Source organism: Podarcis vaucheri, assembly GCF_965113315.1.
Source record: "Podarcis vaucheri genome assembly, chromosome: 12".
Classification (NCBI taxonomy): Eukaryota; Metazoa; Chordata; class Lepidosauria; order Squamata; family Lacertidae; genus Podarcis; species Podarcis vaucheri.
In genome coordinates, this window is record NC_138750.1 from 41,251,838 (window position 1) to 41,278,253 (window position 26,416).

Consider the following 26,416-nt stretch of genomic DNA (forward strand, 5'->3'; position numbering starts at 1 on the left):
AGAAGTGGAATACAAAAAGGGAGGTGTGAGAAGGCCGTGGAAATATGGGAAAGGAAGATAAGATATTGGAAGTTTTTTGTTTTTTGTTTTTTCTTCTTCTTCTTTTTGATGTGTTTTTAAAGTGTTTTTGTTTTGTTCTGTTAATTTTTATGTAGTTGTCAGAGGCTGCCTCAGGTCTCAGCTCACAAAAGACCAACGCCAAGCTCTTCTTATATACAAGGATGTTTATTGCAGTTCATTATTGGTTCCACAACCGAGGCGCGCAGCCCCTAGTCTCTAACGTCAGAGATTTGAAGTCCCCTCTGAATCGGTCCCGCCCCTGCACCAACTTAAGAGGCTTGTGCTAGACCACCGCTTCCTGTCTTTCCTTTTCCGCAGGGTCTTTCTGCCCCCCTGGGTTCCTTCCCTCCTGCTCTCTCCTGAAGCGGATTCCTGAGATGCCTGTTCCCCCCTCCTTCGTGCTTTGGGGCTGGGCTCCTCCTCCGGGCTTTCTCCATTTCCGCGCGCCTCCACATTTGAACTTGGCGCGCGCTCGCTACCCCTGACCTTCCTTTTGACACTTACACTACTCCCTGTACTACTCTCCGCCTCTTCCGGCAGGACGTTCTCCCCAGATCTCCTTCCCCTGTCTCTTTCCTGCTCCGCTCCGTGTGTCACACTGGGAACCCCCCTCTCTTCCCTTCGTTCCTGCTGGGAAGCCGGCCCCGATCTCCCACTCCCGCTCGGGGTTTCCCTGCTGCTTCCCTGCTCCTGGCAGGTCCCCCCTGTGACCCCCCTTGTCCTGACTAGGGGCGCCCCCTCCTGAGAATCCTCCGATTCACTTGAGAGACTCATGGAAGATCTCGAGACATTGTCATCCTCTTCCTCACTGTCCTGGGATTCTTCCTCGTCGCTCTCCGTCTCCTCCCTCACCTGTGCTTCTGTCTCTGAACCCCTGACATCCATCCCCCCCTCGAAGCCCCCCCTTCCCCCCTCCCGCTGCTCGGGCGCAGGTCCCGGGGGCTCCGTCGTTGCGGAGGTCGCTGCCGGACACAGGTCGTCGACGTCGATCTCCTCTGCTTCCAGTTCATTGTTTGTGTACTCAAACCCATTGTCCTCTCCCAACATGTTCACGTCCTCCCCTCCCCCTGTTGCCTGGGTGGGGTCTGCTTGCCAAGGACCCACCCGCCACCTCATGCGCCAGTCCTCTTCTGGTTGGTCGTCCCACCAGTAAGAAGGGTCGGTGTCCACCCCCGAACACGATCCCCTTGGAGGGCTCGACTCTGGCGTCGTCTCCTCTGCGGAGGAGAACCCTCAGAAGGTGCTGGCGGAAAGTGTGGGCGTAAAAAGCCAATCGTCGAAAAACTGTGCTGGCATGGGCCTGTGTGGGAAAAGGGCATGGAACTCGTCCTTGAGGAGGGGTTCGTCCAAAGCGTAGTCCGGCACCCAACTGTTGGTGCTGGCCGGGGCGCCCTCCCTGGCGAGAAAATATTCCACTCCCTCTTCCCCCCATCTCGAGTCCAGAATCTCTGTGACCTCGTTGACTGGTTCGTCCTTAGGTGACCTCCCCCTCTTGGGTGACTCCCTGCTTGGTTCTGGTGCTGTCCCTGACTCCTGAAATCTCTGTGGGGCCTTGTAGGGGGTGAGCATCGACCTATGAAAGACCGGGTGCATTCTGGAACCCTCGGGGAGGGCCAATCGAAACGCTACGGGATTGATCCTGGCCTCAACTTGGTACGGCCCTAGTTGCCTGTGTCCTAGCTTCTTTTTAGCTAACGACTTGGCCGGCACCGCTTGGGCCGCTAACCATACCCAGTCTCCCACCTGGATGTCTTCCCCCTCCCTCCTGTGTTTGTCCGCCTGCACCTTATAGGCTTGTTTAGCTAGCTTTAAATGTCTCCGCAGCTCGTCATGCACCTCTTGCAATTCTGCTGCGAAATGGTCGGCTTCCTGTGGCGCCCCCTCCCCCGTCGTTACGAGCCCCGGGAAGGTTCTGGGATGCCTTCCATTGTTAGCGAAGAACGGCGTCACCCCCGTAGATGCGTGCTTCGTGTTGTTGTAGGCAAACTCAGCCATCGGCAGGTAATCCACCCAAGCCGCGGGTCGCTGATTGGCGTAACATCTCAGGTACTGCTGCATGATCGCGTTGACCCTCTCTGCTTGGCCGTTGGTCTGCGGATGTCTTGCCGACGACAGGTTGATTTTGACGTGCAGGATCCCTAGTAGCTTCCGCCAGAAACTGGACACAAACTGGCGCCCCCTGTCGGACAGAATGGACCGTGGCAACCCATGCACCTTGAACACGTGGTCGATGAACAGTTTGGCTGTCTGCTCCGCTGTCGCCACCTTCGCGCAAGGAATGAAATGTGCCATCTTGGTGAACAGGTCTACAACCACAAGCACCGCCGTCTTGCCTCGCGAACTGGGCAGATCAGTGACAAAGTCCAGCGCCACCCTCTCCCACGGTTGCAGTGGCGTTTCCAGCGGTTCCAGCAGTCCCGCTGGCTTCTGGTGCACTGGCTTGGACCTTTGGCACGTGTCACACCTGGCGACGTACTCCGCGACCTCCCCTCGCATCTGGGGCCACCAAAAGTCTCTGGCCACTAATTCCGTCGTCATTTCCTTGCCGAAGTGGCCAGCGCTGGGTGCGTCGTGCAACTGCTGCAGAACCTTCGCGCGGAGATCGTCTCCCGGAACGTAGAGAGCACCTTTACGGGTCAGCAGGCCGTCGCGTATCTGGAACTCGTCGTCCTTCGCTGTGCCCCTCCGCACCTCTTCCATCTTGGACTGTGCGAACGGATCCGCCTGCAACGCGTGACGCACCGCCTCCAGGTCCACGGCGGCTGAAGCGCACGCCCATGCCTGCGGTGCAAAAATGTGCTTGGCTGCCACCGGTGCCGCTGCCTCGAGATACTGCGGTTTCCTGGAGAGCGCATCTGCTATGACATTGTTGTCGCCTGGGATGTACTCTATCCTGAAATCGAAATCCGCAAAGAACTCCGCCCAGCGTATGTGCCTCTGGCTCTGTAGCTTCGCCGTGCGCCAGTACTCTAGGTTCTTGTGGTCCGTGCGGACCTGCACGGTGTGCTTGGCTCCGATGAGAAAGTGCCTCCACGCCTTGAAAGCTGCGTGGATGGCCAGCAACTCCCTGTCCCAAATGGTGTAGTTCTGCTCCGACTTGCTGAGCTTTCGGGAGTAGAAAGCACAGGGCCTCCAGTTTCCCTGCGGGTCTTCCTGTAAGAGGACGGCCCCCACCGCTCTGTCAGATGCGTCAGTCTCTACCCTGATGGGCCTGCCAGGATTCACGTGTAGCAGCTGTTCTTCGGACGCGAAGAGACTCTTAAGTCTCCTGAAGGACTGCTCCGCCTGGTCCGTCCAGGTGAACTTCTTCTTCTTGGAGCTGAGAGTGTCCGTGATAGCTGCCGTCTCCTTGGCGAAACCCCTGATGAACTTGCGGTAAAAGTTGGCGAAGCCGACGAACCTCTGGACCTCTTTTCGGTTTCGTGGGCTCTTCCAGTCCAACACCGCACGAACCTTGGCGCTGTCCATGGCTAGTCCTCTGTCGGACAGCCTATAGCCCAGAAAATCCACCTCCGTCACGTCGAATTGGCACTTCTCCAGCTTGGCGTAGAGCCTGTGCTCCCGTAGCCTCTGCAGGACCTCCTTCACGTCGCTCTCGTGAGCCTCCGGCGATTCTGAGAAGATCAGAATGTCGTCGAGGAAACATACGCACTTCTTGTAGAGGAGTCCCGCTAGCACATGATGCATAAAAGCTTGGAAAAAGTGGGAGCCATTTTGGAGACCAAACGGCATAACTCTGTATTCGTAGGTGCCCAACGGCGTGAACATGGCCGTCTTCCACTCATCACCCTCTCGCACGCGTATGAGATTGTAAGCTCCGCGGAGATCCAACTTGGTGAAGATCTTCCCTTTCCGCACCGTCGCGAGCAGGTCGTCGATCTTGGGCATGGGAAAGGCCGCGGGCTTTGTTTTTGAGTTTATGAATCTGAAGTCTACGATGAGCCTCTTTTGGGGCGTGTCCTTCTTCTTCACAAAAAACACAGGACTGCCCCCTACAGCCTTCGATTCTCGGATGAATCCCCGCTGCAGATTGTGGTCTATGAATTCCCGGAGCTCCTGCAGCTCCTCCTCGGACATGGAATACAGCTTCACAGGTGGCAGCGTTGTCCCTGGCAAGAGGTCAATAGCGCAATCGTAGGGCCGGTGAGGTGGCAATTGGTCAGCCTCCTTTTCGCAGAAAACCTCCAAAAACCCCTTGTACTTGAGGGGTACTGCTTGCGCCATGCTGAGACGTAGCTGCTGCCCCTCCTCTTGGCCCTCCTCCTCCTGACCGGTCTGGATGCAATGCTGCGCGCAATAGGACGAGCCGAAGGTGAGCTGCCGCTGGTACCACGCCATGGTCGGGCTGTGCCTATCCAGCCAACTCATGCCTAACACTATAGGCGTGTCTGACAGGCGGGTGACGTTGAAACTGATGACTTCTCGGTGATTGCCAATCTGCATCACCATGGGCGGCGTCTGTTGTACCACTTGCCCCCCCAGCAGTTTCCTGCCATCCACTGTGACGACGTTCAATGGCAGCGTGGCTGGCAGAAGCTCTATGCGATGCTGCTTGACGAACTGCACCCCCACGAAGTCTGTGTTGCTCCCACTGTCAATTGTGATGGGGACCTCCAGGGTGCGTCCATTAGGTAGCTGGAGGGTTGCAGTGAGCTGCACTACAGGTTTGGGTGGCAGGGGGTCTGTAGGCTGCAAAGGCGCTGGGGACTGCTCTACTGATTTGCCTGGCTGTGCCCCAACATTGCTGATTCCAGCCAGGCATTGTCGTTTCCCTGACACAGCTCTTCGTGCTGTGCTGCTGCATTTACTGTTGCCAAGGCTGCAGTGTGCTGCCGCAGCCTCTGGGGACACTCTTTCGCCATGTGCGTCCCACTGTCACAGATGTAACACTTCCTGTTCCCTCTAGGAGGCTTCTTCTTGACTGTTCCGGACGCTGGGGCTCCGGCCACTGACTGAGCCTTTGCACTCCCCAGTTCCATAGGCTCCTCCCCTGGCTGCAGCTGAGGGGAGAGACGCGGACGTCCTGGATCTCTGGGAAACAAAGGAGGCACTCTAGACGGTGCGTGAAGCTGGCTACCCCCCTCATTGCGCCAAGGGCGTTCTTCCTGGCGCACTCCAATGGCAAGCGCACGCTGCACCACGTCTGCCAGGGTTTTAGGTCTGTCCCCCCTAGCCAGCTCGTCCTTCACCGGGCCAGAAAGCCCCTCCCAAAATAAGTCTCTGACAGCCAGAGAATCTTTCTCCCATCGCAGCACATTCAGCAAGGCGAAAAAGCGAGCATGGTACTGACGTACGGAAGCCTTGCCTTGCCTTAAACCATGGATCTGATGGCGTGCCACATCCACATCCACGCTAGACTGGAAGCAAGCGTCCATGCATTTGATAAATTCATCAGAGTCCCTTCGAGCAGGGCAATCCTCACGCCACAGATTGCGCAGCCAAGCCCTCGCTTCCCCATGCAAGTGGGACACAATGAAGATCTGAGTAGTGTTTTTGTATTATAATGTATTTTTTTCTTTGTTTTTTCTTTTGTAAGTGTTTAAATTGTTGTAAAAGTAATAAATATTATTTTTTTAAAAAGAGAGAGAGACTTCTGCACAACTCCAGGGTCATCACAAACAGACATCATTGAGTACTGATATTTTTTTTAACTAAATCCACTGAGATTCCTAAACACAGTAGTTGATGTCTACATAATCTCAGCATCCTTACTAGGAAGTGAAATCTACTGAAATCAATGGGACTTGATTCTCCTTAGGATTTGCTGCAAAATTCTCCTTTACTGGTAACATCGCAGAAAACATTACAGTCATGCCGCCATTGTTTTGCAATTTGCATCTTCAAACTTAGCTCTTTAATAGTAGCATTTAGAAGGCGTTGCTGTTATGCTATTTTACTTTGCATTTATTATGCGAGTATAAATATACAATAGTAGCTTCCAGTACTTTTGGTCCTATCAACTTATTTACAATCTGCCTACACATTATGGCATAATAGCATCATAATGCACTCAGTAAAATAATAATGCTGACAGGAAGGCTTAGTCAACAAGAGTTCTGGATCCATAAATATGCAGGAATGGTTGCCAACACAGAAAAAAATGCTTGCACCACCTACTGGTAAGAATGCAAAGGATAGATAATACCATACAATAGTGGGCATTTGTAGTATAATTTTAAGTTACTTTTTTTGCAAGGAAACCACTGCAAAAATACAAAGGAGCAGAGTAAAGTTGTTTAATTAAAAGCTGTTAAACATATTGCTTTGTTGATGTCTTCTGTTTTCTTGGCAAGTAAAAAAAAACTGATGCAAAGTTTGATGAGGGATTATGAAATAGCATATGGGATTATTATTTTATTTTTTAAAAAAAACTTAGTACCTTAGTTTCCCATTTAAATCTGGCCAACTGTGTACTATACAAGATTTATTGGAAAACTACCTTCTGGTGTTTATTATTAAGGAATAATATAGCATATTTGGGCTAACAGCAGACAACCAGATGCCTATGGGAAGACCACGAAGAGGACCTGGGTGCAACAGGACTCTCCCCATTTCTGATTCCCAGGAACTGGGACTCAGGGGCATACGGTCCAGCTCTGAGGGCCTTTTGGTGGTTCCCTCACTGTGAGAAGTGAGGTTACAGGGAACCAGGCAGAGGGCCTTCTTGGTAATGGTGCCTGCCCTCTGGAATGCCCTCCCACCAGATGTCAAGGAAATAAGCAGTGGCATAGCGTGGGTTGTCAGCACCCGGGGCAAGGCAAGTAATTTGCACCCCCTAACCCGTGGATTTGCGCTCCCTAACCCTAACCCCCAGATGTTGCGCCTGGTGCGGCTGGCCCCCCCTGCACCCCCCACGCTACGCCACTGGAAATAAGCAACTATCTGACTTTTAAAAGACATCTAAAGGCAGCCCTGTTTAGGGAAGTTTTTAATGTTTGATGTTTTATCATGTTTTTAATATTCTGCTATCAGCCGCCCAGAGTGGCTGGAGAAACCCAGCCAGATGGGCGGGGTATAAATAATATATTTACCTCCAATAGTGAAGGTAAAACTTAGCCATGTATGTCAAGATATTTCGGTACTGGCATCAAATAAATGTAATGTGAGCTCCCAAAAGTTGTACACATTTAACTAACGGATCAACGGTGGTGAGTGACTCCAGGTTTCAATATTAGTCCTCTCAAGCCCAATGCATTTGCTGGAATAATGAGGGCATGTTTTTGAGACCTATTGATCTTGCTGTACAAGAGCAAGGGCCTGGCTTCATTGATGTATTGGCACACTCCAAGGTGAAAAGTGAACTTAACTTATATCATCTTCCATTAGCTAAAAGGGAGAAAATTAAATAACATTCAGTTAAGCCTTGAAGTAATATTATGCCAGGCGCATGCGTCTCCCTCCCCGCTCCCCAATCTATAAAGAGACTTCCCTTCTTTCCTTTTGGCATTAATGAATTCTCTTCCTTCTGATTGACCTAATGGATCTTTAGTTTTCAGCTGATATGTCAACTTAACAAACCTTGCCACTCTAAGACTTCCGTTTCAAAATATGTTTATGTGCATCTCTCTGCAACGTCAGCAGAATAATACAATTTGTGAGGTGCTGTATCAGCACTTGATACAGCAGGTAGTTAAATCAGCAAGTCTTATAGCAGCTGACTGTCGGGATGCTCTCGTGTCACACCTTTTCCCCAACCATTACAAAAGGTTTCATTCCCTATAACGTTTCTTCCACCACCTCCATCAGCACACCATTCCTCTCACTGCTTAGCAGCTGATATCTCATTACAAAGATGAAGTGCTTCTTCTCTGCCTAGACAGAGGCTGGTGAGCTCAGACAGAATGCATGGCTCCACCTTTTGGAGGTTCTGGGCTCCTGGCGGTGCATCCTGGGCTTCCGATGGTGTGTAAAAAATGGACACACGTCTCTCATAACATCAGGTTTTTGTCAGATTTCTTCACCCCTGCAGCCATTTCACATACCTCAGATGAGTGCAATAGTTGTGAAATTCATTGGTTACATTTATTTTACACTCTCTCTCCAGTGACCTTCGGGTCTCAAATTTTAGCAGCACCCTGTGCGATGCCAAAATTTACTCCCCCATCCCCTGCCACCATCTCTCAACTTCCATTCTACCTCATAGTTGTGGCACCCCTGAGGCTTGGCACCCAGTGTGACCGAAAAAGTCATGCTCCCCTGAATCCACCTCTGCTCCCTTCCTCCCTCTCAGTGAGCTCCATGGCTGAGTGGGAGGATTTGAACCCTTTGCTCCTAGCCCACCTCCCAATTTAACAACACAATTTACCAGGCTGAGCTCCTGGTACCTCAAGAGTTGCCCAACAGACAGAAATTTGGTGTTTGGCACTTCCCCTGCCATCATTTCTATGCTAGAGGAAAGTACTGGGAAAGCTACACCTGTTGAATTAATGCCTGGCTGGTGCAGAAACCTCTGTTAAGGAGAGGGGGGAAAGCAGTCCTGCATGCATTCTCCATCAGAATCACAGCTATCTTTTAAAAGTTTAAAGCTATCCAATGCGTCTCCTGCCACCGAGGTCCCCTTGATACGATTCTTGTTGCGGCAAAACACATTTGACCACATGACTGACTCAAAACCTGTCAACATCCCCCTTGAAAAATGTTTTCCTTTTCATTCGCTGCCTTTGATCGTAAATAAGATGAATGCACCGAAAGTTTTTGAATTTCATTAAGCCTTTCTTCTCCAGCGGCGGCAAACTCCTGGCAGCGCTCGGGAACAGCAGCAAGATGGGAACAAAGCACAGCCGAAGCAGACAGTGAGATAAGAGATGTCCCCCAAGTGAACATGAAAACTGTACTTATTGCAAAAAGGAAGGCGAAATTATTCTGAGAAGGAGGTCGGCACATAAATTATGCCTGCCTATGGAAAGGTGAGTGTGGGCATTCATACATCTCAAGCGTCCATATGCAATTTATAAGTGCCTTGAATCGAAAGGTAAAAGTGTGCTCTTCTGTCCCTTGACCCAAATATTACCTTTGCAATCTGGTGTGTGGCCAAAAAAAGGAACACGAATGGTGTTAAGTTGTGGGTGAACATATCAGACGACACAGCGATTCTTCAAACAGCTCTTGTTTATTCAAAGGCCAGAACAGAACTGAGCTGAAGGGCTCAGTCATCCTGCTTATATAGAGCTCCAGTACAACGTTACTGTAGCAACTTTCTAAAACTATCCAATCACTGAATGTCACTTTCAATCCTTCATTTGCATAACTATCTACAGTATCCCCCTGCTGGCCCAGGGTGAGAACTTCTGTACATAACAAATGGCACAAGGCAGCACAAGGAGGTTTGAAAAGCTTTCCATGCCTTTGGATGCTACAGGAAATGGGAATATTAAGGATGGGCCCAGCAGAATCATAGTCATTCAAAGATTCTGAGGGCTGAAGGGAATGGGCGAATGAATGACAATAGTTATGGGGAGAAATGGATAAGTTCATTTGAAGTCTACCCTTGTCTTTTGCTGGAGCAATTCCTGGTCTGCTCCAGCTTCTGGATCTGCCTAGATATCAAGAACTTCTGATCCACTGTATTGCCATCATATGATAGATGGTACCTGGCTGTGATCCCATCGTTACTTGAGAAAAAAATATAATTCCCCTGAATGTGCATTCCAACTTACAGCCAATCTCTGCTTTCCTGTGAATGCTTCTGTTTAGCACAGATGCATTCTATACGAGGGGCGGGGAAGCTGTGGCCCGCCAGATGTTGTGAGAACCCCATCATCTCTGACCATTGGGCCACACTGTTTGGCCTGATGGGAGTTGGATTATGGAAGGCAGCTCTGCTTTACATTGTTAGGGATACCTTTAAAGTATCTTAAAAGAAGAGGCCTTTGTAGTCTAAAACTTCCCTGCTCCCTTGACCACAGACAATCTGAACAGGAAGCAAAAGCCTTTGACAGCAATACATCTGAAACAAGTCTAGAAATGGGGTGGTTTGCTGCTTCTCTCTCGGCTCATGTGCTGCTGGGTGAGCCATTAAAGAATATATGTACTTCAAGTTATAGTATGTGATTTTTCATTCAAGTGTAATATCTGTAAGGCTCCAGCCCTCTTACAATCAATTTAGGGGAAACACAGCAGCTTTACACCCTGTCCAATTGATTTTACACAAACACACATACACACACACACACACACACACACTGTATCCAGTACAGAAAATGCACATCATGCTGCAGCGTATTTTCCTTCCAGCCCTTCCAGTCCAGTGAGATTTGGACAAGATAGTCAGAGGAAGAGTTGGAGTGTATTTCGCCAGCTTGGAAGCAATCAAATTCCCAAACCTGGGGATGGAGGATGTCACCTGAGGAAGAAGGAAATGAACCCTTAGGAGGGACCTATTTCATAGGGGCTGAGTAGCTATCCTGTGGCACCAAGGGTACTCCTTGGCAGGTGGTGTAGGTGGCTCCTGCTAGTGAGTGATTCAGACATTAGAAACATTGACACTGTGGTTTGTGGTGCGTGTGTAGACCACATGGTGACTTGCCCACCTGGTGCAAAGGTTGTAGATGTCACACATCAGCTAGACAACCTGGTAGATTAGACTGGGAAGGAGTCACAGTGCAAGTGGTTATTGTGGGGTGCTTTGGGATTCCTCCTTTTATGTTTTCTATTTCTGCAAGTTTCAGGGTTACCCTGAATCTGCCAGTACTTCTCTGCTGTATATTGGTGGTGCAATTTTGAAAAAAGAGAAGAGAAGAGAAGAGAAGAGAAGAGAAGAGAAGAGAAGAGAAGAGAAGAGAAGAGAACCTCAAATAGGTACAGTGGTACCTCGGGTTACATACGCTTCAGGTTACATACGCTTCAGGTTACAGACTCCACTAACCCAGAAATAGTGCTTCAGGTTAAGAACAGTTTCAGGTTAAGAACGGACCTCCGGAACGAATTAAGTACTTAACCTGAGGTACCACTGTATTAGCATATAGTGGATCAGAAATTTGTGGCCTTCCAGATGTTGAACTGCATCCTGACCCAATGCCCAGCTGTAGCTGATGGGAATTAGAGCCCAACAACATCTAGAGAGCCACAGGTTCCCTAACACTGCTATAAATTATTGGTGTTATAAGCAGGTGGGGAGAGTATTTTCTCTGGTTTGCAGTCCATCTTTCATTGCTCATGGAATATAATTATACTTGGTTAATTGCAAAAATCATTTGCAAACACCTGAAATACTTTTTATTACAAATTACCATGTTAAATCCATTTGCTGCAGCTAGTCACTGATACATTGATGACAACTAATGAAACCCATAATTCATGCTTCTCCCCGATCTGCTATTCTCTGCCCTGCATGTTGCTGTAGCAATTGCTTTCAGATAGCAGGATTCATTGGCATGCCAGGAGGATGGGCAAGTCTCCCCAGGGACTCATAGAGCTGCATCAAACAAAACAAACCACTGTTGATTGTGCTGTTGCTGCAAACATAGAATTGTAGTGTAGGGAGGAAATGACAAAGAGAGCCTTGTCATATAGCCCTCATTTCCTCTTGGCAAATTTCGTATTGTCATGCTCAGTAGTGTTAGCTAGGATGGTAACTGTTAGATAGAGCAGCTTTTCTTGATAGGTCATGCGCTGCTGGTGTCAAAGGACAAAAGGAGCATGGGAGGTCTTGCAGCAAAACTACCCAAAAAATGAAAAAGGAGACTGAGGCTGCAGTCCTATCCTCATTCACCTGGGAATAAGTCCCAGAAATTCAGCAGGGTTACTTTTGAGTAGGCATGCATATGATTGTGACAGCCAAGGCAGAACTGAACCGTGTCCTTCTGTCCATCGGCTGACATCATGAGTGATGCCAGCTGACTAACAGATGCACATTGTTTGTGGGAAATGGCCTCACTGACCAGTCTTGGGCTGGACATTCCTCACTCCTGCTTCAGAAAGAAAAATGGGCCAACTAGGATAAAATATTGGGGGAGGGAGTAAGCCCCATCCAGATGTGGTGCATGCACACCATGTAAATGGCAACACCTATCAATTTGGGGGGCTGGCCTCTCAAATATTTTATTGGAGTCCCTGAAGTGACCTCAGTGCCTAGAGGCTGGCTCCTATGTGTACAAAGCACACACCCAAAGATTTTCCCTTTCATTTTTAATCTTCTCCTTATCCATCGCATTATGTTTTGCCCATTTGTAATAATAATATTAATAATATTAATAATAATAATTTATTATTTTATACCTCACCCATCTGGCTGGGTTTCCCCAGCCACTCTGGGCGACTTCCAACAAAACACTAAAATACAATAACCTATTAAACATTAAAAGCTTCCCTAAACTTTCATCTTTGTGCTTTTCATCCGTGCTTACCAGCGCTGCAATTCACTTAATCTGTTGTTGTTTTTTAAATAATAGTTATTATTTTTCCAAAGACACTAAAAACAGAAGAAGAAAAAGAAAAAGAAAAACAATACAATACAACACATCAAATTAACAAAACAAGACAAAGACAATAGAATAAATCAAACAATTTCATTATCCCATCTTTCATTCACTTATTTCCACGACCTCCTCACACCTCCCTTTTTGTATTCTACTTCTGTTAATTATTTCAGCAATTCCTTTCCATCTTCCTCTGTTTTCTATCCTATAATTATCTTAACTCATTCTAACCTTTTTCCCCCTTTAATACTCTATTAACCTATCTGTACTTAATTCCTTATAATATTTCTACTAAAGCCAATATAACTTCATGTCAGGGTTGCTTCCAGATCCTAGCTCACAGAGGATCACGCTAGCCAGCGATCGTTAAATAAAAGTCTTTATTGAGTTACAGTCTCCATTCTCGAGCTGCTGCGTGCAACCCTACGTCTTATGCTTAGATCGGCGAAGCTCCGTCTGAGTCTCCGCCCCTTGTGCACCAACTTAATATCCTAGCCCTGCTCCACCTTTTCCGCCTGACAGTTCTCCTCTGGGTCCCTCTGCCCCCCTGGGTCTCTTCCTTCCGGGATTCTTCTGACGCTGACCCCCCGGACCCTGCTGTCTCCTTGCGCCGGGCTTTAGGACCTGGCTCCCTTTCCGGGCTGCCTACTGCGCCACCTTCCTGTGCATTTGAACTTGGCGCCCAACCTTCCACTTTCCGTCTAACCGTCACTTCGCTCCCCGATGAAGGTGTGGCCACTCCTGACTCGTGCCCTCCCTCCTGTTGCGAGCTGCCAGTGCTTGATCCCTGGCGCTCTTCCTTTTCCCTACTCTCTGGAGGTGACGCTGGTCCCGATTTCCAACTGCTCCCCTCTGAGTCCCCTCTGGCTCTATCTTCCTGGGGTGTCCCCCTAGTCTCCCCCCTTGCCCTGGCCACTGGTGCTCCTTTTTGTGAATCTTCTGATTCACTGGAAAGACTCGGAGATCTCGGGTCGTCGTCATCACTCATCCTTTCTTCTGCCTCCTCCCCCTCGCTCTCTGTTTCCTCCCTTGCCCTCACCTCTGCTCCTGAACCCCTGACACTTCATTTCAACACTTTTCTAACATTCATTAATTTTACAATATTTCTGTAGATAGTCTTTAAACTTTTTCCAATCTTCTTCCACCAACTCCTCTCCCTGGTCTCGGATTCTGCCAGTCATTTCCGCCAATTCCATGTAGTCCATCACCTTCATCTGCCATTCTTCCCGGGTGGGCAAATCTTGTGTCTTCCAATACTTCACGATGAGTATTCTTGCTGCTGTTGTTGCATACATAAAAAAAGTTCTATCCTTCTTTGGCACCAATTGGCCGACCATGCCCAGGAGAAAGGCCTCTGGTTTCTTCAAGAAGGTATATTTAAATACCTTTTTCATTTCATTATAAATCATCTCCCAGAATGTCTCAATCCTTGGGCACGTCCACCAAAGGTGAAAGAATGTACCTTCAGTCTCATTACATTTCCAACATGCAATTCACTTAATCTGGAGACTTTTGCGCTGCGCTTCTCTCGCTAAATGCAGAGGCGGCTTGATTTTGCTCCCTTGCGCTGCAGTGCCAGATCTGTGGCACATTGCAGTTCAGTCATTTCAGTTTGCTTTGGGCTTTGCCAATATTTGCCTGATCCTGGGAGCATTCGCTGAGCATGCTGGCCCACTGCCTACTAATGTGCTGCGCTGTTTGTTCCATGAATGTCTGTGCTTGCTGAAGCTGCCCTTTGCTTGTGTTTGCAGTACAAATTGCTTTGATATATAGGCATGGAAAACCAAGACTAATGGCGGAGGAGCCATTAGTCTTGGTTTTCAGCGGAGGAGCTGCATTTCATCGTCTAACATAGTGCTACGGAAACGTGATAATACCAAGAGAGTGTATGGTATGGAAACAATATTCTTGCGACAAGATAATCTGAAAGGAGCACTGATTTTCTGGGCCTGCACAAGTGTTAGGAAATCCATCATGGCTTCCACTTAGCATGGCAATGCATCAAAGATATGCTTGCCCTGGTCAATTTCACATAATTTATTCAGGTAAATGGTGCTAGTAGTTTATACTGTCTAAATCTGGAGTGGCTTGTCTGGTGAGGCAGAGCTGCAGCAATAGCCTCCTGGCAGCAGCATTCTGTGCCTGCGTAGCCCTGACCTCCCTGCTTCTCCTAATCTAAACAGAACACATTTCTCCTGTTCCAATTTGTTGCTAGATATTCTTTTATTTTTATTGTTAATAATTCTACATATTACACAACAATGTGGTGGGCCTGTGGAAAAGGTAGCTAAATTTTGGGACACGTTCAGTGAAATTCATAAAATAACTGGACAGAAAGGCAGTTAAATCCCCAGAGTTGGCCTTGCTAAAGCTTTGTGTGTATGTGTGTGGAGAAAATACAGATTTGCGCTTTAAGCCGTTGGATACTTACTATTCACAGCATGACTTGTTATAGCTAAGTATTGGGGAAATGTGGAGGGGGAGTCTTTGATAAACTGCTATACCAAAGTCTGGCAATTAGCACTTGCTCAAAACCTCAGTAACAGACTGGCTCATGGATTAAAATGTAAGGACTCATTCACATCTGACTGGTACAGCTTTATTATGTGTGCAGCAAAGAATGATTACAAAAGACTCCATACTTCCTACAAGTTCTTTTAACTAGTTTCTTCTTTGTTTCTTCTGGACTTCTGGAACTTGGATACTCATCTAAATCTGGACATAGATTTCAACCTCTTGGGTGGAGGGTAATAGTTCTTATGGCTTCTAGGTATTCGATCCATACAGATTTACAACCCTGCAATGTAAGAACTAACTTTACTGCAATATCACAAAATTTCCCTGTGCATATTGCAGCTACTTTTCAACGGGTTCCTCCCTCAGTGTGACTTTAACACCAAGTAGGTCCAACCACATCTTCCATTTTAGTCTTTTCACTGAAATTGGTGCCCTCCACCAAGAGGTTCTGAGCAGGTGGTTCTGGGCCTTAATCGTTGCAGCTGTGCTATAAGGTGAACCCATGAAAAGTGGGCCTGATGACAGTGCAGCTGTAGCGTATATGGAGCCCCTTTGAAGTAGCACCAGTAATCTGGGCAAATATTTTTTATGATAACTTTTTGTCTTCACTTTAGAACTTCTTTATTTGCTGTGCCAACATCTACCTCTTCACCAGACGTCATGCTGTCTCTACAATGGCCTATTTTTCAACCTCAGAAGTTCCTTGTCCTGTTCGCAAACAATTCCATTGGCCGCATATTTATATTTCTAGCCAGCTCTAGACTAGCCTCCGTGTTGGATCCAATGAAATAAGAAGATTTTGCCTCTGTTCAATGGATTGCTGAGTAAAGGATGTTATTAATTGTGGGATGACCTTATCATCCCTACATATGTTAGTCCATCGCCTTCCAGTGGTTCCTGAGGCCATTGGCTATAACTTCTGCAGAATATGTTATTCACCAGAGTTATCTCAAAAATAGTTTCCATCCCGGTCTGGGATGGGGAAGCGGCATTCTTCTCAGGCTCACCTCTGCTATATTAGATCACAACATATTGCCAGATCAGATGTTTTTGCTCAATAAATCTTGGAGATTTCGCTTTTTCAGCTGAAGTGGCAGATGTTATGCCGAGTTACACAGAGCTCTGTGATTCAGGGTATGAAACTGCATTAGAGGTCCTGAGCAATAATAGGAAAGTATTTTTATTTTAATTGCTTACTTTGCACTCTGGTGGGGATTTTGCAAGCTGTTCGTTTCTTGTAGGACTCTCAGAAGGCTCACAGCTTGTTTATTTTAAGAATAAACAGTGTTGGAGGGCAAATGATAAACTAGAGATTAAGGCAGAGCTTTTCAAAAGACACAGAGGGCAAGTGAAAGTCACAAGAGGCAGCCATTTTACTGCCAATTTGCACCCCTCCCCTTTAAAACTGGCATCCTGTTGCAAACATATTGAAATGATCTCATTCATGTCTGGCATACTGGGTTTTTCAAAAGGTTTAAGTCTTCAGAGCCGCAACAATCCTGCTTAATTTCAATCCATTTCCCTTTGCCCCAGAGATTGCTTCTTTAGTACTGTGGAGGCACTGCTATTCCACAATTAGCTGGAAGCAGAATTGAAATGAAGGTTCCACAAATCACTTTAACGTCATGCTATATTATCCAGAAGTACTCTCCCCACTGGCCAAGATTCTCCTATAATGTTTATGTACAAATAAGTCCTGTTCAGCAAGTATCCCTAGAAACTTCAGAGAGGGTATAGCACACTATCAAAACTTACAAAAATGTCAGATGCAGCATCACACAGAAGGAACTTTTGGGAAACAACATGGCAGCTGCTGTTGGGGGCTGCCATCTCCCCACTGAATCCCTCTTGGTGCGATGGTACATCATGGAGAGGGGGTTTCTGGGAGAAGAAGAAGAAGAAGAAGAAGAAGAAGAAGAAGAAGAAGAAGAAGAAGAAGAGTTTGGATTTGGTATCCCGCCTTTCACTCCCCTTCAGGAGTCTCAAAGCGGCTAACAATCTGCTTTCCCTTCCTCCCCCACAACAAACACTCTGTGAGGTGAGTGGGGCTGAGAGACTTCAGAGAAGTGTGACTGGCCCAAGGTCACCCAGCAGCTGCAAGTGGAGGAGCGGAGACGCGAACCCGGTTACCCAGATTACGTGACTACCGCTCTTAACCACTACACCACACTGGCTCCAACGGAAAGCCACCAAGAGGAGCTGCTTTGCCTGCCCCTGTGGATAGTAAACCCAGACTCCAGCAAAACCTTTTGACCCATTTTATCTTTCTTCTCTTCTCACGATGGGCTTTATTAAAGCAAAAAGGCTAATTGGACAGTGTCTGAAGGACTTAGAGCAACAGAACAATCTGGCCATTATAAAGAAACTCTGTCCTTGGTATGCCTTTTTTCCCCCTTCTCAGTTTGATTCCCTGGCACCATATTTGTATAAATTAACTATCCCAAAATATAGATGTGCCTTCACACTGGCCAGATTGGAAGTGATGCCCTCTGCCGTACTTGAGGGCAGATACCAAAAGATTCCAACTGAGAAATGACTCTGCCCATGTGGAGATGGCAAACAGTGGCTCATGTTCTCCTGTCCTGTGCCCTTTATAAAGATCTGAGGAATGAGATCATCACCCCACTCTTACTTACCATCCCAGGCCACCCATCTGTGGCCACATTGTTCTTTCTTTTATCAGATCAAAATGATCAGACAACAGCAAAGGTTGCTAGGTTTATCGAGGGTGCAATGAGATTAAGGACCACTATCTGAACGATAATCTTGGTCATCTGATTGTCCTTTTTACCCATTGTTGTCTTTTTAATTGTATATATTGCTTGTTTTATGTTGCTATAGCCATTGGCTAATGCGAATAAAGTTTATCTATCTATCTTATTTTTCTTCTCCCATCATCAAAATGCCTGTCTTCATGGCCTGCAAACAGAGTGTGCTCAGCTCCCTTCTTCCTGTTACCCCAATCTACTGACATGGCTACCAATTAATTTAATTTCATTCTAACTTTAAAATTGCTTGTTTTTTGTCTTCCCCACGGACCTAAGTAACAGCAGGTAAACAAACCCTTGCAGTCTAACAACAGAGCAACAGGGAAACGTTTACTCAGAAGTAAGCTCCACTAAACTGAATGGGATTCACTTCCTAATATGAGTGCTGAGGATTCTAATCGAACAATTGTTCTGGAACTAAATTTAGGCCTATCTGAGATGCCTATCTGAACAAGATGCAGCTTGTTCCTCCCCTGTATCTTTAAACTGCTTGACTGAGGAGTGTGTAGCTGTCCTTGCCTCAATCAAGTAGTTAAAGGAGCCCCCAGACCAGCGCTGGTTCCCGTAAGCTGCTAGAGGGGTGGGGGCTCTGGGAAACTGCTCAGCTGAGGGGAGCACAGTTGTCGCTCCCTGCACTGAGCAGTTAAAGGAGCCCCAATGCTTTGCCCCTCAGCTGAGTGGCGCAAACAAAGTGCATTGTCCCAACCTGCGAGCCTGGGTGAAACCACCTCAGCTCTCAAGGAGACCTGGTGTACACGGGTGGTATACAGTGGTACCTCGAGTTAAGTACTTAAATTGTTCCAGAGGTCTGCTCTTAACCTGAAAACCTGAAGCACCACTTTAGCTAATGGGGCCTGCTGCTGCTGCTGTGCCACTGGAGCACGATTTCTGTTCTCATCCTGAAACAAAGTTCTTAACCTGAGGTACTATTTCTGGGTTAGTGGTGTCTGTAACCTGAAGCATATGTAACCTGAAGCGTATGTAACCCGAGGTACCACTGTATTGCCAAACCGTGATGTACACTAATGCGCAAAGCATGGGAAATAAACAAGATGAGCTTGAGCTCTTGGTACAGCAAACTAAATATGACATAATAGGCATCACTGAAAGCTGGTGGGATAAGTCCCACGATTGGAATGTAATAATGGAGGGATACAATCTATTTCAGAGAAACAGACCAGACAAGAAAGGAGGAGGAGTGGTGTTATATGTCAGGGATGGGTATACCTGTGAAGAGATCCAAGATTTAGAACCTCAAAGCCAAAGTGAGAGCATTTTGGTCAAAATTAAGGGAGAGAAGAATAACAGAGACCTCATTGTGGGAGTTTACTATAGATCCCCAAGCCAAACGGAGGACATAGATGATGCCTTCCTGGAACAGATGGCCAAGCATGCAAAAGGAAGGGAGATAGTAGTAATGGGGGACTTCAATTACCCGGATATTTGTTGGATGTCAAACTCAGCCAAGAGCATAAGGTCAAACAGATTCCTCACTGGCCTTGCAGACAACTTCATTGTCCAGAAAGTGGGAGAAGCAACAAGAGGAACAGCCATTTTAGATCTGGTTCTAACCAATGTTGATGACCTGGTTAGTGGGGTAGAAGTGGAGGGATCATTAGGCGCGAGTGATCATGCTCTTCTGAAGTTTACTATACAGTGGAAAGGAGCAGCCAAGCATACTAGGACTCAATTTATTGACTTTAAGAAAGCTGACTTCATAAAACTTAGGGAAGTGCTGGGTGAGATCCCATGGACAACAATATTAAAAGGAAAGGGAGTTCATGATGGCTGGGAGTTTGTTAAGAGGGAGATAGTAAAAGCACAACTTCAGGCAATACCAATGAGATGGAAACATGGAAGGTGCCTAAAGAAGCCAGGGTGGCTATCTAAAGAACTTTTAACTGAGTTAAGATTAAAAAAGGATGTGTACAAAAAATGGAAAAGGGGGGAAATCACCAAAGAGGGATTCAAACAAATAGCCAGCACATGTAGACACAAAGTCAGAAAAGCTAAAGCACAGAATGAACTCAGGCTTGCTAGAGAGGTTAAAAGCAACAAAAAAGGCTTTTATGGGTATGTCCGTAGCAAAAGGAAGAACAAAGAAACAGTGGGGTCACTCAGAGGAGAAGATGGTGAAATGCAAACAGGGGACACAGAAAGGGCTGAACTCCTCAATGCCTTCTTTGCCTCAGTCTTCTCCGATAAAGAAAACAATGCCCGACCTGAAGAATTTGGAGCAAATGATTCAGCAGAGGAAACACAGCCCAGAATAACTAAGGAGATAGTACAAGAATACTTGGCTAGTTTAGATGTATTCAAGTCTCCAGGGCCAGATGAACTGCAGCCAAGAGTATTAAAAGAACTGGAAGATGTGATCTCAGAACCACTGGCAGTCATCTTTGAGAATTCCTGGAGAACAGGCGAAGTCCCGGCAGACTGGAGGAGGGCAAATGTTGTCCCTATTTTCAAAAAGGGGAAAAGAGAGGACCCAAATAATTATCGCCCAGTCAGTCTGACATCAATAGCAGGGAAGATTCTGGAGCAGATCATTAAGCAAACAGTCTGTGAGCACCTAGAAAGGAATGCTGTGATCACCAATAGTCAGCATGGATTTCTGAAAAATAAGTCATGTCAGACTAACCTGATCTCGTTTTTTGACAGAATTACAAGCCTGGTAGATGAAGGGAATGCAGTGGATGTAGCCTACCTTGATTTCAGCAAGGCATTTGACAAGGTGCCCCATGATATTCTTGTAAAGAAGCTGGTAAAATGCGGTCTTGACTATGCTACTACTCAGTGGATTTGTAACTGGCTGACTCACCGAACCCAAAGGGTGCTCATCAATGGTTCCTCTTCATCCTGGAGAAGAGTGACTAGTGGGGTGCCACAGGGTTCTGTCTTGGGCCCGGTCTTATTCAACATCTTTATCAACGACTTGGATGATGGACTCAAGGGCATCCTGATCAAATTTGCAGATGACACCAAACTGGGAGGGGTGGCTAACACCCCAGAGGACAGGATCACACTTCAAAACGACCTTGACAGATTAGAGAACTGGGCAAAAACAAACAAGATGAATTTTAACAGGGAGAAATGTAAAGTATTGCACTTGGGCAAAAAAAAATGAGAGGCACAAATACAAGATGGGTGACACCTGGCTTGAGAGCAGTACATGTGAAAAGGATCTAGGAGTCTTGGTTGACCACAAACTTGACATGAGCCAACAGTGTGACGCGGCAGCTAAAAAAGCCAATGCAATTCTGGGCTGCATCAATAGGAGTATAGCATCTAGATCAAGGGAAGTAATAGTACCACTGTATTTTGCTCTGGTCAGACCTCACCTGGAGTACTGTGTCCAGTTCTGGGCACCACAGTTCAAGAAGGACACTGACAAACTGGAACGTGTCCAGAGGAGGGCAACCAAAATGGTCAAAGGCCTGGAAACGATGCCTTATGAGGAACGGCTAAGGGAGCTGGGCATGTTTAGCCTGGAGAAGAGGAGGTTAAGGGGTGATATGATAGCCATGTTCAAATATATAAAAGGATGTCATATAGAGGAGGGAGAAAGGTTGTTTTCTGCTGCTCCAGAGAAGCGGGCACGGAGCAATGGATCCAAACTACAAGAAAGAAGATTCCACCTAAACATTAGGAAGAACTTCCTGACAGTAAGAGCTGTTCGACAGTGGAATTTGCTGCCAAGGAGTGTGGTGGAGTCTCCTACTGAGGCATCTGTTCATAGTCTGCATTTTAATCAAGGCTTATATTTTGATCAGACACCTGTATTCTTAAAATGAGCTTAAAATATATTTTAAAATATCTGTATCTCTCATGCCAGGCAGCATCTCTCATGCCAGGCAGTGAGTGCATCGGCAGATGTGCTCATCTTAAAGAGGGCCCCTGGTTTATTGCGGTCATAAAAAGGCTGAGAAGCGAGGTCACTGACCTTACAAATTACAGAATAATCAAGTTGCAAAAACAATTATTATGCCTCCCATTTTAGACTTAAGCCCAAAGGGTAAATTGAAGAAGTTGCTTTTAGAACAGCAGCTGTTTTAGCAGCAAAAGGGGGGCTGTAAACTAAGAGGCTTCTCTCGGAAGTTGCTTTTGGAAACTGGTTTTTTACTAAGTTCCCTTTCTTCTATATATATATATATATTAATGTATTAAATATATAGGCTTAAATGTAATTATGCAAAGGATTTAGAAAGCATGAAATTTAGATGTTAGATTCTTATTTCATAGAGACATAGAGTCCTAGAGTTGGAAGAGACCACAGACCCATGCCAAACAGGAAGCACTATCACTCCTGACATCTGGTTGCCGAGCCTCTGTTTAAAATGAAATTAAAAACCATCTGGTTTGTAGGGAATAGGGAAAGAGGGGCCAAAGGTTATCTGGTAATTAAGGTGCCTTGTAGAGGTTAATGGCTACTTGTTTGCCATTTATAAATAGAAGAAAATATAGCTCTCTGTCTCCCATAAAAGGTAATAGGAAATGGGTGTATCTGATATGATTGGTTCTAGCAATCAGCCAATAGGAAATTCAACCAGGCTGATTGGACAGAGGCAGCCAAAGGAGGAGCAAGGGGACTGGGCTGAGGGAATATAAGTGCTGGCCATGAGGGCTGGCAGGCAGAGCATTGGTAACCATATACCACTGTGTCTCTCATTTATTTGTCTGACAAATAAATTATTATTTTAATTTCTCTATTGCTGCGTTGAATATTTCATTCCAGCTAAGCGTTAACCACAAGCAGGGTGCTACATTTTATGGTGCTCCCGTGACTCGGATAAGTGGTCTGCTGGAACGCAGCCCCTTCGCCTTACTGGGCAGGGTACAAGAGAGAGGACCACTCACTGTCTACCCAGCGCGCACTGGGAAGTTTTTTTCCCAGGGGAACGCAGAAGTCTCGTCTGTCTGATACCCTGCCCACCGACGGCGACGGACCGGGGGGAACCAGAGAAATAAACAGGCAACCAGCTAAGGGTAAGTGCACTAAGGGGTTTTGGCCCTCCAATTAATTGGGAGGAAGAGAAGTCTTGATCAAACTTCTGCGTCTCAGTAAAGGGGAACTGAGTACGCTAGGTGGTTGGGTACATCAGATGGTGGTCTGATGGAGGAAAAAGGAAAAATTGGGAGGTAGAGTGTGGTAAAGTATCCAGCGCATTGTATGTATGAGAAAGTACAATCTGCAGCTGACCTGAGTGTGAAAACGAGTGTGTGAGTGACTGAGTGGATACTTCACAGGGCCATACAATGGGAGTTGGAGGTTCAAAGGGGGAAAATACACCTCTTGAATGTATGTTAAATAATTTTAAGAAAGCCTTCTCAGGGGCATATGGAGTCAAAATGACGCCAGAGCACTTGAGAACGTTATGTGAATTAGAGTGGCCAAAACAAAATACTGGATGGCCATCTCAGGGAACCTTTGATATAAATTTAGTAAGCAAACTTTGGTCTAACATCGCCAAAGAAACTGGAGGGTGCCCAGAACAATTTTCATATATAGATTCTTGGCTGAGCACATTAAATAAAAATCCTCCATGGATAAGGGAATGCAAAGTCCAACGATGCAAATTATTGGCTGTAAAAGCCGAAGCTAGGAAAGGAATCTTGCCAAATAAACTCAAACCCATTTTTGAGGGACCAGAGGAAGAGGTGCTTCCACCTCCACCCTATGCTCCACATCGAAGGGAGCCTAATCCAAACACTCCACCAGTTGTAACCCCAAGGCAAGAAAGTGGAATGAATAATGGGGCTGGAGTCACAGAGCTTGATTCCTTGATAGATTATGATAAATATCTTCAGGAGGCAGTGGAGGCCTATAATAAAGCCCAAGCAGAAGTGGTTATTCCACCTGTGAGTCCCAGTAGAACTCCATCTACAGTCTCCTTTAGTGAAACAACTGATTGCCCACCCCAAACCCCTGTACATCCAAGTCCTAGAGAACTATTACAGAAGTTACAGGGAGACCTTAACCGGTCAGCAAGCAATACAGCCAGGCGTATAAAGCTGTTAAAAGAACGCCTTGGGACAAATACTATCCCCTATGATTTGAGGCCCCTAGAGCAAAGCGAAGAGAAAGATCACATAGTAGCCCCTCTCAGAAGAGTATTTGATGCACTTGAGGAGCCTGTGGTGGTTAACGGGCAACCCGGACCACGGCCACCTCGAACTTCGACCCTCCAGTACATTCCATTCACAACTACGGATCTGATGAATTGGAAAACACACACCCCATCTTTTGCAGAAAAACCTCAGGCTATGATGGACTTGGTGACTTCAATAATAAATACTCATAGTCCTACTTGGACAGATTGCCGCCAGCTCCTGAATACTCTGTTCACCACTGAGGAAAGGAGAGACATAATTGAAAAGGCACAGATATATTTGCGTGAGCAGGCCAGAGTGGGAAATATTTTTAATATTGACCGTCATCTCCAAGACAACTTTCCCTTGGAAGATCCTAATTGGGATCCAAACAATGTAATTCACCTGGCCAGGCTTACCACCTACCGCCAAACGCTTGTGCAAGGTATCCGCAGGGCATGCCAGAAGCCCACTAATATGACTAAAGTCTCAGAAGTAGAACAGAAACCAAATGAGAGTCCGGGAGACTTTTTAGAGAGGCTGCAAGAAGCCTATCGTATATGGACTCCTTTTGACCCTGAAGCCCCTGAAAACAGCAGAATGATTACTGCTACTTTTGTGGCCCAGTGCGCTTCTGACATTCGTAAGAAAATTCAGAAATCAGAAGGATGGGAAGGGATGCTGATGAGCCAAATTATGGCCATTGCACGCCGAGTTTATCGGAATAGGGATGAGGCTGAGAAGCAAGAGAAGAAGAAGTGGCAGAAGGAAAAGATGGTAATGCTGGCCACAGCAGTGAAGCAAGACTACCGCCCCTTAAATGGAGGGAGAGGGCGGGGAAGGAATCCACCACTGGGAAGGAATCAATGTGCGAATTGCAAGAAGGAGGGTCATTGGAAGCGGGAGTGTCCTGAACCCCTGAGGTTGGAAGAAGTACGCCCAGGCCCAGGCCCAGGCCCAGGCCCAGGCTCCGGCCCAAGAAACCAGGGACGGGGACGGGGAATGATCCGAGATGGAAGATATCAGAGACCTGGACAAGGACGGAGTAGGGACAATGTCATTGGACTGGCAGAGGAGGATTTTACCCAAGACTAGGAACGACCGGACTCCATAAAGTTAGGCTTCCAGGAGCCCACGGTCACGATTCAATTAGGGAGCCATTTAATAGACTTTATGATTGATACTGGGGCTGAATACTCAGTACTCCCAGAACTATTGCAGAAAAAGGCATCCAAAAGTGTAGTCATTAAAAGTGCCACTGGTCAGTCAGCTAAGAGGTCTTTCCTCCAACCTTTGGAATGCCAGATTGGGGGACATCGTTTAACCCATCAGTTTTTGTATATACCTGAGTGTCCAATACCTCTCTTAGGTAGAGATATGCTGTCCAAATTGCAGGCCCAAATCACCTTCACTCCTCGAGGTCCAGAAATGAAACTGCCATCAAAGGCAGCAGGAATAATTTCCCTCTCAGTACCTAAGGAACAATCATGGCACCTAATGTCAGCCCTGCAAGTCCAACCCACATTGGATACAAAGTTAAACAAGATCCTCCGAACCCTACAGGTGCCACCAGGAGTATGGGCCGAAAATAGCCCACAAGGAATGGCTAAGAATATAGCTCCAATTGTAGTAACCCTAAAACCTATGGCTACCCCTGTATCTGTAAAGCAATATCCTTTACCCCGGCGAGCAGCAGAGGGCATCCAGAAACATTTGGACCGCCTATTAAAATATGGTCTGCTTAAGCCCTGCCAATCAGAATGGAACACACCCCTTTTGCCTGTTCGGAAACCTGGGACAGATGAATACAGGCCAGTACAGGACTTGAGGCTCGTAAACCAGGCTATCGAGACCTTGCACCCAAATGTACCAAACCCATATACCCTGCTGAGTTTGATCCCACCAGAAGCAACATTTTTTACTGTATTGGACTTGAAAGATGCATTCTTCTGTTGCCGGCTGGCACCACAGAGCCAACCTATATTTGCCTTCCAGTGGGAAGACCCTTTGACAGGAACAAAAGGCCAGCTAACCTGGACAAGATTGCCCCAGGGATTCAAAAATTCCCCAACTTTATTTGGCACTGCCTTGGCAAAGGATCTAACAAGTTACCCCTCAATACCTGGAGAAAAGGTGGTTCTGCAATATGTAGATGACCTTATATTAGCGGCAAAGGATTTTGATACCTGTAAAGAAGGGACGCGGGTGGCGCTGCGGGCTAAAGCCTCAGCGCCTAGGGCTTGCCGATCGAAAGGTCGGCGGTTCGAATCCCCGCGGCGGGGTGCGCTCCCGCTGCTCGGTCCCAGCGCCTGCCCACCTAGCAGTTCGAAAGCACCCCCGGGGGCAAGTAGATAAATAGGTACCGCTTACCAGCGGGAAGGTAAACGGCGTTCCGTGTGCGGCTCTGGCTCGCCAGAGCAGCGTTGTCACGCTGGCCACGTGACCCGGAAGTGTCTTCGGACAGCGCTGGCCCCCGGCCAATAAATGTGAGATGGGCGCACAAACCCCAGAGTCTGTCAAGACTGGCCCGTTCGGGCAGGGGTACCTTTACCTTTACCTTTAAAG

The 26,416-nt window shown here is 46.9% G+C and overlaps 1 protein-coding gene across 1 annotated transcript; it reads left to right on the forward strand.

Moving 5' to 3' along the window:
• The first annotated feature begins 22,980 nt into the window (after positions 1-22,980).
• On the forward strand, positions 22,981-24,992 carry LOC309515740 (uncharacterized protein). Its single transcript, XM_082193833.1, has 2 exons — positions 22,981-23,896; positions 24,146-24,992. Exons 1-2 carry the CDS (start codon positions 23,018-23,020, stop codon positions 24,944-24,946), a joined length of 1,680 nt encoding a protein of 559 aa, XP_082049959.1. The 5' UTR covers positions 22,981-23,017; the 3' UTR covers positions 24,947-24,992.
• Positions 24,993-26,416: the final 1,424 nt, after the last annotated feature.

Excerpts from the sequence above, each read along its gene's own strand:
- LOC309515740 (XM_082193833.1), top strand. The coding sequence starts at position 23,018 with ATGGGAGTTGGAGGTTCAAAGGGGGAAAATACACCTCTTGAATGTATG. Across the intron at positions 23,897-24,145 it reads TTGATGCACTTGAGGAGCCT|ATATATTTGCGTGAGCAGGC; the intron begins GTGGTGGTTAAC and ends GAAAAGGCACAG.